The 12,388-nt window shown below is 38.2% G+C and overlaps 1 protein-coding gene across 1 annotated transcript in view; it reads right to left on the bottom strand.

Annotated features, from left to right (window-relative positions):
- Nucleotides 1-7,667: 7,667 nt before the first annotated feature.
- KCTD5 (potassium channel tetramerization domain containing 5) overlaps nucleotides 7,668-12,388 on the bottom strand; it is a 30,678-nt gene continuing 25,957 nt past the window's right edge. The window contains exon 6 of the mRNA XM_009320528.1: nucleotides 7,668-10,045. Within this exon, the coding sequence (XP_009318803.1) occupies nucleotides 10,016-10,045 (30 nt within the window). The 3' untranslated portion in view covers nucleotides 7,668-10,015. The remainder of the gene's footprint in view (nucleotides 10,046-12,388) is intronic.

Raw genomic sequence — 12,388 nt, 5'->3', positions numbered from 1 at the left:
GTAAGCGACCGCCCTTCTTGACCGTCGGCCCGGGGCTGTCCCCGGCTCCGTGCGGCGCTGGAAACCGCAGAGACTGACTGTGGCTTCCTCTGGTGCGGTCTTTAGTTGTGTGTTTGGCCTCAATTTGCTTTTGTTTTACCTGATTTTTAAGAGGCAGCATGCGTTATGCTCTGTGGGTTTTGTTTCCCATTGGATTTTTTTGTGGCTTTTTTTTTGTTTTTTCTTGGTTTTGGTTTCTAAGAATGCATTTTTAGGGGCATATAGGGAATGAATCACATTCTGTTCTCACCTTTGACTTACTTTTCTAATTTTAATGAAACGTAAGAAATTTCAGTCCTGCAACCTCGGCTTAGCCATGCCTTGCACTAGTCTGTGTTTCTTAATGTTTCTTGAACTATGTTCTATGTAGTATTAAAGTTCAAAATGGTTTCTCTTCTTGGGAGCTCTAGAATTAACTATTTCAATAAATAATCACTTAGATTTGAATCAGCCCTAATCAAAATAGGTGCTGAAGTCAGGAACCTCGTTGCCCAACAGCCCACCTAGTGAGCAGGCACCTGCAAGAGCAATTCATCTTAGGCACATTAAAACGCCTGCCGGAGCAATTCTGTTTCTTTGTAACCCCAGGCAACTGGGATTTAGTTACAACTGGCACCTAGAACTGACAGAATGAATCTAAGCATTGCTGGACATTTTTATTTATACTTTGTTCTATTTGGCTTTTAAAATTCCCACTTAAAATTTTGTTACTTTTTTTGCTTTTTGTATTGCTTGAAACATGATGTACATAACATGGAGCTTTCAACCGCCTTTCAGAAAATGAAAGGCTGTTGCACAGGGTGAGGTAATGGAGGGGGCAAGATGTCATCAGTTTAAACTGCCGTAAGAAAAATGGAGGTGAGGTATCAAAAAAATCCTTCTACTAGCAAAGACACTACAACCCTAGGCTGCCTAATGCGGGGAGCACAGGTATGGAGCCTTCATCACTTGGGGCTTTAAAGGTAAGTTAAGCAAGATGTCTTTTAATTGTAGCTGCTCCTGCTTTTAGCCAAGGGGATGAGCTGAGTGATCTGTTATAGCTCTTCTCAGGCTTTTTTTTACCCTGAACAATTCATATTCTTGTTTAAATTTATTTTGGTTTTGACTCCTACAGAAAGGATGGAGAAGGTGAGTATTCTTTCCAGTTTTTACCTCTCTAGGCTGGTCTTAAGAAAACCATTGAGCTGTCAAAGCAATGGGTACTGCCTGATCTTTGTTTTAAATCTCAAAAGGGTGTCAACTAGCTAATGTTTTTAAGAGACCTCATGGCCAGCAGAGATGGAAAAGGATGAACTGCTTCCAAAGCTTCCACGGACATATTTGCAACAGCTATACATCATCAAAGAAACCTCTCTTTCCAGGATGGGTCTGAGTTTGTGCTTGGAATCACACATCTACCAGGTGTAGAGAAAGAGTTGAAACTGACTCCTCAGTCTTTGGATTCACCTCTACTGGTGAAGGCTGGCCTTGGGCTCGAATTCCTCCTATGCAGGTGAGCAGTTTCAACATCTTCCTATTGCAGTGAGAAATACAAAAAGTGTCGTATCACAGAAATGTTTAAGAATGCTAAATAATGATTGTACCTTCATATAAACAAACCAAATTCTTGGACCACTTGCCCTATTCTCATGAAGTCCTCATTTAGCTTCTCTCCACAAATGAGTTATTTAACAGTAATTATGTTCTCTTGGAATGAACGGTTCCTGTTCACATTTGTGCTTTAGCCAATTACGTATCACAAGGATGTAAAATAGGACACCTGCCTTCCTGTGGGCCCTCGCTCCTGCCCAGCTTTCTCTTTTCCTAATGCATGGATACCTATGGCAGCATCTGCCTTAATTTCTTTATTCCTTTTAACTAGTAAGTGCTGGAGAAGAGATGGAGGACAGTTAGCAGCTGTGTGTACAGAAAACATCCCGACAGTCACAAATGACTTGGGGAAACAGGGGAGTTTCAAAGATCTTAATGAAAACACCAGTTGCATGTTACTTGGTGAAAATATGTTTGGAATGTCTGGTGGTGTCTTTGCACTAATTTGGAATAGAGACTTTCAGCAGGGCTGTTAAAGTGCAATAGTGGCTATGCCAAATTGGACTAAAGATCACTCTAGCTAAGAAATCTTTCACCAGTAGCAAATGCCCACAGTAGAACCAGGACAAACACGTACTCCCCTGTGTGTCCTTCCCAGCAATTCCAGTGACATTACCAAAAGCAGTGGGGTTTAGGGGAAACTGTTAACACAACGCTCACAGGATTTATCTCATGAAATTGTACAGACTGCAGTCCCAGAGAACGTCACATGAATATGGGCTGTGTTTATGACTGCCAGGCAAAGACTTCAGCACACTGAAAGATGAATTTGCAGGGTCATTTTCATCTTTCTGAAGTGAAACTTCCCACTGAAAGGAAAGCTAGCTCCAAATAAACTCTAAATGTTATAAAAGATCCAAACAGGATGTTAATGACTTACTTGTTTATGTCCCGTTTATTAACTGGTTTCTGGTTCAGGGTACACAGTTGTCCCTTTTATGCTCTCACTTTTGCTAACTGGTTAAGGCACTTGAAGCTACAGATACATACAGTAGGAATTTGGATTGAAAGTAATTCTGGTTGACTGTAAAGTGCAAATACTTCTAGTAAGACAGTCTGATAAAAATGTAGATGCACACGTTGATTAGTTAATTCTACTAGAGCAATGTTTGTACTTAGGACTTATTTTAGTAAAATTCAAATGCAATTAAAATGCAGGAAATCAGTTTAGTGAAATGACACCATTTTTCTAAAGCTGCTGGATATATAAGGAAAGATTAGAATGTGCTTTGCATTTAAAACTGATTAAACTGTTAAGATGAAATTCACCTCATAGGTAACTGTATAGCCTCTAAGATTTTAGAGCTCACAGGTCTTAGCTTCTCATACTTAATTCTTACTAGCAGTTTGGAAAATAAGAGCAGTCCAGTGGTCTTTTCAATACTAATACTGAATTATGAACTCTTCTATACTTGTACAGGGCATGGCTGTCAAACTGCCTGAATAATTTCAGCAACCTGTAGTGGCTACCTAATCATTTACTTCCTTCAGCCATTTCTATCTTTAAAACTTTCGCAGCAAACATGTACTAAGTGGCTTCTTATTTACATTTCTTATACTATATGTTGGCCTTATTACAAAGTGTCAATTTCAGTTAGCTTAATTTTTCAGACAAAAGAAGCATTTATATTAAAAAGCAAAGTATTGGGTTCTAAAATAAATTTGTGATGTTAGGCAGGGTGATTTGTGAGGTGCGTGAAAGAAAATGTATGCAAAGTGATTAGTTAAAACTTGGTACATGTTTTTTTGTGTGATTATATATCCATACCAGAGGGGACTGTCCTACTATAATGGTCAGCAACAGTCATAGTAAACGCAAAGGGAAATACCTTAATTTCCCAGCATATATATATATATCTGAATAAACATGATTTTTTTGTGACATAGTCTTTGGGACAGCAGAAAAGGATACATCTCCTTTACAAAGGAAAAAGTATTACTGCTTTGAATCACTGCAAAAAAATGCAACTACATTTTGTATTTGAAGTGCTAAACTAGGAATACCAGTGATATTACACTGTTAATGTCAACGTTAATGGATTTAGAAAAGAAAGATTTAAGACATCAGACTTTAAAAGGGAAAAAACAGGTTTATTTCATGCAGTTTACAATACGCTAGTGTTATGAAAAGGAGGTTAAAAAAATACACACACATTGTAATTGTATGTTTGTTTTAAAAATGATGGTTAACTGTAACCATCTTCAAATTATTTGGGAAGCCCTAGCAGATGTTTTATGCAGGGAAATTCCCTGGATTCAGTTTCTTGTCTATGTCTGTGTTAAGAGTTTTGGCTAATGCAAACGCATTAAAACCAGATCAAAACCCAAACTTTGCTGCAGTAAGAACACTTCAAAGATAATGAATTGGCACAAAATAAAGTGTTATTGCTAATCCACTATCCAGGAAAAAGCATGTTGTAAGTATGGCCACTTGGATATTAACACAGACAGCTGATGCGCAACTAATCTTGAGACCAGTGATTTGGTGGGGGGGGGGAAGAACATCTGTTGAATTGGGTAGGTAGGCCTAGAGAGTCCATAGGAAATCGATTTTTCATAGCTAGGCTCAGGTGAGGCTCAGGACAGAAGCAGGTGGAAATAGTTGCCATTTGATACTCCTTCAGTTTGGTGATCCTGTTTCAGTTCCAGGTAGACAGGTTGGCAACATTTCTCTTACCGTGCCTTGGCACTTGCTTCATCCTAGCAAGTACACATGAGCCAAGTTAAGTTTGAGTAAAGTTGTGCATAAGCTTTTGGAAAAATCTATAAAAGGAGCAAGAATCATGTACATAAATACATTAACTCTTATATTTCAGATGACCAGGCCTGGAAATCTCAACAGGTGTTAAGTCAGGTCAAAATGTAGGCTCAGCTTTCTGAGGCAAGGAGAGCACTGTCACAGAACCTCCTCCCCTTCCACCAACCCCCAAAGTAGCAAAACAACTTTCTAAAAAGTTTCTCTCATTATAGTAGTTATTAACACACAACATCCTAAAGAGAACCCTTTGATGGGCCCAGAAAGCTATGTTTGCAGCAGTATCTATTCACTGAACTTTTGAGAAGTTTATGCCTAAGGGTAGACCTTCCTAAAGCAAAGGACAGCTAAGTTGCAATGAAATATCCAGCAACAATTTCCTGGGGCAGAATCCTCCTCAAAGTCTCTCTATTGCCAGTGCTGCTCATAAAAGTTGTTAGATTTCAGCATAGGCCATAATAAAGTGGTGGGTAAGTGTACTATCTTCTCTAGTGTATTCCTTACCAAGCTGGATACTGAAATTCCAAGCCATATGTGAACACTTTTATCTGCAATTGGTTCAGCCATTTGTAAAAATCATTTTAGAGTCTGTGAGTTGAAAGAAAAACAGACTAAATGCTTTTTAAACGTTATGTGTCTCTGGAACTTCAAATTAGCCCTGGAAAGGATTTTAGCCCTTAGCATTTCTGCATTGAAAATGGAAAGAGTTCCTTCTGTCTGACACACATTTAGGCAAACTGAAAAATAAGATCTATTTAGCCCTTTAAAGCCTCAGTTCAGTAAGAAGCCTTTAAAGACAGCTCCTGATTGCTGTGAGCCAAAAGAAGTAAAAGTTATGACAATGAGTTCAGAGAGCCTTCCACTTTTTTTTTAAAACTAAATATTTATACTATCTTAAGAATCAATAATTCTACACACAAACCCAGGTAAGATCCTGAGATTGTCCTTAAAGCTGGAGATAACTGCAGTCTAAACTATAATGAAGTAACAGGCAGCATCCTCGGACCGTATGTATTTCAAAATTGTTGTGTTAGAAAAGACTTCTCCAATGACCACTGGAAGTTTTAATCCTACCGTCCTGAGCTAACAGGTACTGTTAAAGGCGTAACAAAATCTCATCTCTTTTCAAGGGCCCCACCTTTCAGGGCTGATGGAAGAAGTTACTTTGAAAAACTTGAAAGATGCTTTTGATGTAGTGAGAGAGAGAATAAAATAGGAGAATGACACTTTCTGATTTTATCACATCTCAAGTGAATAAAATCTCAGGCTTCATCTCCAAACTCTCTTTCACTTGACTTTGGTCTCCATGAAAAGCCCAGTAATTCATTTTTCTCTCAGTACTTCTCAAGGAATGTATTCCAATATACCTGAATGATTGGACAATACACATTATAATCCAGTTTCTAGGTAATTTCATTCAATCAGATACTACTGCATTTTTGCATTCCAAATTCATTTTTGTAATACTAATACAAATATTAAATTGTAATTAATGTGTGTTAATTTGCTGGTTAATTTGCTCTCTACTGCTCAAAAAGAGACTGACAACTCTCAGCAACCTCAATAGATGTTCACAGAATAGAGTGTTCTGTTCTGAGAAGCAGTTTTCTGAAAACACCATCATCCTGCTCAACAGACCTGCTCCCTAAGCATGCCTGCAATCAAGTTTTCTTTTGTTTAATCTGCTAGAAGTTTTCATTTTTCTCCTGGAAAAAAACCCTCTCTCAGAGAAAGAGGAGATTGATTGCATTTTGGTATCTTCAGGAAATAGTCCTGTTTCTAATCAGTCATAACTGTGCATTCACATTGCTAGAAATGGAGCTACACAGCTATTGTCTAAAGAAAATCTGAAGACAAAAAAGTTGGATGAATACATCGAGCACTTTCTTAAGAAATATCTTTTACTAATGCTACAATGAAAGGTGAAAGGAACTTTTATCATTACAAGAAATCTAGCTGAGTTTGAAAAAAAGACAGTACATTTTCCAACTTTTCTGAGTACATGATTCTGAGGACTGAAAGTTCAGTAGAGAATCAATATAAGCTTCTAAATACAATCAAGCCTTTGACACACAAATTACTGTGGGATAACAATCTGCAATTAGCCGTAATCCATGGAAGCCCCACAGTAAGTGGGGGTAACCTTTTGTCTTTTGTTAAAAAAAAAAAAAATAAATCTATTTCACATTTACTGTGGGAGCTGCTGAGTCAGACTATACTTTTGGACAGTTATTATGGACGAGGTGACATTCACGTCTTAGAGGCTTCAGAATGACTTGTTCATTGCAGATAAACTCTGATTTAATTGCTGCTTGAAGAAGTCAAAAAAATGTCATCTCCAATACAGAAAATTAGCCTCTGACAAATCTTAAGGCCAACAGTATGCTATCTGTTTCCTAACTCAAAGCAAGAAATTTCTTTGGTAAATTTGAACTTCTCAGTTTTTAAACAAGTTTTGCAAGAAGTTTGTCAGGTAAAAGCCTTTAAAGAATTTCACTGAAAATCCACTAATTGTCTGCTGAAGTAACCTCCTGTTCCATGGACAACACACCAAACAACTTCACTGAATATTTGTATAGCAGAAGGGTAGAGTTAAATCTTTCGTAGAACTTACATTTTCATGAGAAGTCACCTCGATTAACTGTTACGTTTTGGTATCTCCCCCTTCCTGCTTTATTTCCTTCTGCTATGATCTCTTCGTGCTCAGGATCTTAAATTCTAACCTGGAATGCTGTTTTGATTTAAGAATAGAGGAGCTGTGTAAATCCAGAGTTCACATAAAAGGCTTTTGCAGCATAGGTTTTCAACTACAGCCCCCTAGTGAACCCATCAGCTTTACATAGTCACAGGCAGTTCTCTGGAGGTAAATACACTCCCAATGACAGAAAAGAAACAGACAAAGGACTCCAGTTTAAACGATATCGGTACATTACCTCATCCTGCAAGATCTTAACAGACAAAGCAATGTTTGCAAAACCTGGTGATGTAGATTGGACTCTAATGCAATTATCTTGTTACTGTAGCTAACTTTATTTGAAATTACAAGAGTCAAATAAAAAGAAACCAAACTTATTTAGGGATCAATTCTTAATGCCTTGAAAAAGGCATATGGTAGCACTTCCATCTATCTGGAAGCCTCAAATGTTCACAAAAATTAAAGCAATAATGACAGTAGCGGGAACAGGAAAGTAGTTAGTTCAGGTGGTCTCAAACAACAGCATATTTAAAATAATTTACAAGGTACCTGCCTATTGAAGTTCTCTTTTTTTCTTTTCTTTCTTAAGATCTTTGTGAGGTATTGGAAACAAAGTGCAAAATGATTAACCACTCATTTCCCCAAAATTTGCTACAACAGGGATACAATGTAAACTAGATTGCAGGTAATCTCACCATAAAAGCATGGTTTTAAACTGAAAATACTGAAAAAACTGAAAACAACATACTTGGAAAACCCCACTCATATTCTAAATTTGTTCAGTTTGCTCAGTTTGTTAGTCATGCTTTGCTGCTGTCATTCTTGAAAATGTCACTTTATGAAATAAAATATTCTGTCTTTTTTGGGTTAAATAAGAGAGACAACAGAAATGCTGATTCAGAAGGATCATTGTAAAGCAGATATTTTAGGCATTAAAATCCACTTAGGCCAATGCCAAATTACTCTGTAGAGCACATCAAGAAAACAACAAGAAACATGGTTGGCTGCAATTCCATGAGCTATGGAGCTCACAGAATTCAGTGGAGTCATACTGTTTAAAAACACAGTGACGACTGCAGCAGAGGAAATGTTTTAATATGCAGTTAACACAGACAACTGTTATTGTTATTTTCAGATACACAAGATAATCTCTTACTATTTAGGGGAAATTTGGGTGCTAAATTTAAGCTGATAAAATATGGGTGCCTAAAAAAGTATAAAAGTATAAACATTTCCCCCTACACAATTACATTTTCAGTAAATTCAATTCAGTTTTAACATCTTAAAAAAAGACAAACATTTTATGTGGTGTTGTGGAGAGGCCAGCAGCTTCCTGTGCAGACCACATCCAAGTCGCAAAATGCATTACAAACCCTTTCAAGCATTAGACGCATGGACAAAACATTTAGCCCACTGCTTAACCTGCTTAGTAGAAATGGTTTTTACAAATTGTTTCTGCCAAACTTTTATCAATGTATAATAGGTCCTTTTAAAAAAAAAAAAAAAAAAAGAGTAGACCCTGGGTGTTTGAAAATCAGGCTTTTGTGTAAAGGATTACCTAGAGTATATGCATAAATTCTGAAGTTACTGAGAATGAAAACTGTAATGTCTTTAGAATTCAAAACAATCTTGTAGCTTTTTGAAACTCCCTTCCACTGCTTTCATAAGTCAATAAAGCTGAGTTTTATACCATCAATTTCATTAAGTGTTTTAAAGATGTGCTAAAGATTTTGCTCAAAACATAGTGTATTAAAAAGCTCCAGTCTTGTATATTAGCCTTCATCAAGGACAAACTAATGAAGCTGCACCAGATGTTTTCAAACAGTGTTCTTTAACTGCATAGTTGAAACAGTATAGAAAGAGAAAGGTTGATTACAGGTATCCTGAATGTCTGAAGTAATTAAGTTTTTCAATTGGATGAGCTTGTGTTCACACTCAAGGTTGATTTTAATCCCAGTCAGAGAGATAGGGATCTAGGACTAGCCAGTCATATTTCTGTACAACCTCCAGCTCTTGAAAAATCTCTACCATAATCCACAGAGTTCAATGCTTATAGGCATTTTATAAAAGCACAAACACAGATATAAGTACAAACATCTCAAAAGAAACAGAATGTTCAGTTGTTCATTTTAAGTGAATTTTGATTCCCCTTCCAAACATCTGGCTAAGACTGGAGCATAACTTTTGCAGGAGGAGACTGTTTTAACAGAAGGAACACCAAGAATAACTCAGATGAGTGCCATTTTCTCTGAGTTTAGTCTTCCCTTTGGGTATTAAAATATGCTATAAATCCAGTCAATATATACACCCTTCCTTTAGAGAAACTTTTGTCTGTTGTGTAACTTTTTACATGCTAGTTTCAGTTGATCTCCTAGGCTGTTATTACATAATAGAGTATGTCACAGAGCCATAAGGAATGTGCAGTATAACACAGTCGACTGGGGCTGCCACTGATTCTGGAACAATGTAGGCCCAAATATTTGCATTTGTGGGCTGTAATATATGTGTGTGTGTGTGTGTAGCACCAATTACATTGTCCTTTAAATGTTTACAATGATTAGTACGAAAATGTCTCCGAACTGATCAACATTGGGTCATCCAGCACCAGACATTAAGTGCTACATGTCTCAGAGGAAAATACGAGTGCATGGTCATTTCTTTTCAAATGACCAGTGTCAGTCAGCCCACAAGAGAGTACAACCATGCACTTACAACCAAAACTTAACACACACTCCCACACCATCTATTTCCATTATGTAATCTTGCAATGCTTTCAGCCAGTTGACACCAGCTTATAGGCAAAAATGGTTGAACCCAGATCAACAGAAAATTGTCTAAATCAGATTTTTTTCTTTTGCGGACGAGCCTCTTCAGTGTGACAATTCACTGTGTCTTGGAATAAAAGAGAAAAAAATTGTCACCGTTCAATACTGTCTTCACATCCTGGAACCTCGTTCTTGCAAAATCTGAAACAGACCAATAAAAATTCTATAAATGAAAATTCGCTCAATGTGTTTCCTAAATCGTGGAGGTCAAAGAGCAACATAATGACTATTTCAAATAACTGATAAAGTGTCAGGGAGCTGGTTCAAGGACATTCCTGAAGTCTGTGCTTTACGGCTGAGAAAAGACAGATTGATATATACAATGTCTCCTATCAAACATCATGAAAACAGATGTAAATCACTGCTAGGAACTGAGTATGATTAATATAACCAAAGCTTAAGGGTTGGTAGATGTAAAAAGTAAGCCATTTCACCTCATCCTAGTTCTGAAGATACTGAGGACCTGTATGGTAAATGAACTCGGGTACTTTATTAGAAATTGAATTTAATCATCTTTTTCCTGTTCCAGTAAGATGTCCTTAACTCTCTGAAGTTTCAGCTGCAAATTGTGTCCCATAAATTAGTACTGAAAACATGAACTAGCAACTCAAAATGTGCACAAATAGCACACTGAGCGAGATGACACAGGAAGTTTTCAAAGGCCAAGAGTATGAGCTGGCAAGATTCAAATCAACAGACTGATTTAAAATCTGAAATAGATGCCGAGGCTTGGTCTTTTGCATGAACTAAAGTCAACCAACTACACTTCTTCACAGATTTTTACTATGCTGTTCAGACATACAAAGCTTATCAGCTGGACTGACCAGCTGTATGAAAATAAGTACTACTCTGACAGCAGTTTTAAAATATTTTTACATTAATATTATCTGCTCATGCAAGATCTCACAAGTTTTTTAGGCATCCTTGTCCATGTGAAAATTGTTTCTGTGGATACAGAACATAGCACATTGAACTTTTCATACATTACCTTGTCCATCATCCTTTGAAATGCCCAAGCCAGGCAGCTGAGAGGCAATGCAGGCTCTGACTTCATGCGGAGGAATATATTTCTCAAAAATTCTGTCTAAGGAATTTGATTCTCCCACTGTCACCAAGGAACTGAGATTCCCATTACAGTGAGTAAAAGGATTTTCTTTTTTTTTTCCTAAAAGCAGTTGGTTTGTTTAATATTCACTTTAAAAGGCATATATTAAACATAGGGACTGAAGTCTAATGGAAACAAAATATCTACCCCTGAAAAACCTAGGAATCCTTGTCTATAGCATCTTACAACATGAAGACCGCCTGTTCTACTTCCAATTTGACTATTTCTTTCCTTTTCTGTTTCATTTCTCTTTGGCTCCTTCAGCGAGTAAAGCATGCAAGTCTTAGGGTTGACTGTCCAAGCAACAATGTTTCTCATGTTGCTGCTCTAAACTGAATGGCAATGAGCAATAATGAGGTCAACTCTCGGGCTGCGTCGTACTGCAGGGAAGCCTTTAAGCAAACTGTAGAACCAATCGTGACAGTAGCCAAATAAAGCAATAAGCAAAGCTTCAAATGTACTGAGCACAAGTACTTAACAATGTTAATCTGTCAGTAAAAGTATCTCTAATGATACTTCATTTTCTTTTCCATCTTGACAGTTTTCCTAGTACTGGGAAGGGCTCTTGATTTCAAAAAGCTGAAAGAAAGCAAAGTCACAATCCCTGGACAATGGCATAGCTGTCTTCAATGCAGAATTTCCTTCTATGAGGATTTCAGTGTAGTCTGGTATTAAGACAACCACCAACAAGGAGGGGCTGGTGAGGAATGTGAAGCTCAAGGGCAGCCTGGGCTGCAGTGACCACAAAATGGTGGAGTTCAAGATCCTTAGGGCACCGAGGAGGGCGCACAGCAAGCTCACTACCCTGGACTTCAGGAGAGCGGACTTTGGCCTCTTCAGGGATCTGCTTGGTACGGTGCCATGGGACAAAGCCCCGGAGGGAAGAGGGGCCCAGGAAAGCTGGGTAATATTCAAGGATCACCTCCTTCAAGCTCAGGAGCGATGCATCCCAACAAAGAGGAAGTCGGGCAAAAACGCCAGGAGGCCTGCATGGATGAACAAGGAGCTCCTGGCCAAACTCAAACACAAAAAGGAAGCCTACAGAGGGTGGAAGCAAGGACAGGTAGCCTGGGAGGAATACAGAGAAATTGTCCGAGCAGCCAGGGATCAGGTTAGGAAAGCTAAAGCCCTGATAGAATTAAATCTGGCCAGGGACGTCAAGGGCAACAAGAAAAGATTCCATAGGTACGTCAGGAATAAGAGGAAGACAAGGGAAAATGTGGGCCCTCTCCAGAACGAAATCGGAGACCTGGTTACGCGGGACACGGGGAAGGCGGAGGTACTCAATGACTTTTTTGCCTCAGTCTTCACTGTCAAGTGCTCGAGCCTCACGGCCCAAGCCGCAGAAGGCAAAGGCGGGGACTGGGAGAATGAAGAGC

Source organism: Pygoscelis adeliae, unplaced genomic scaffold (genome assembly GCF_000699105.1).
Source record: "Pygoscelis adeliae isolate BGI_AS28 unplaced genomic scaffold, ASM69910v1 Scaffold173, whole genome shotgun sequence".
NCBI lineage: Eukaryota > Metazoa > Chordata > Aves > Sphenisciformes > Spheniscidae > Pygoscelis > Pygoscelis adeliae.
Note: the sequence above shows the minus strand (reverse complement) of the source record. Positions and strands in the feature narration are given on the sequence as shown.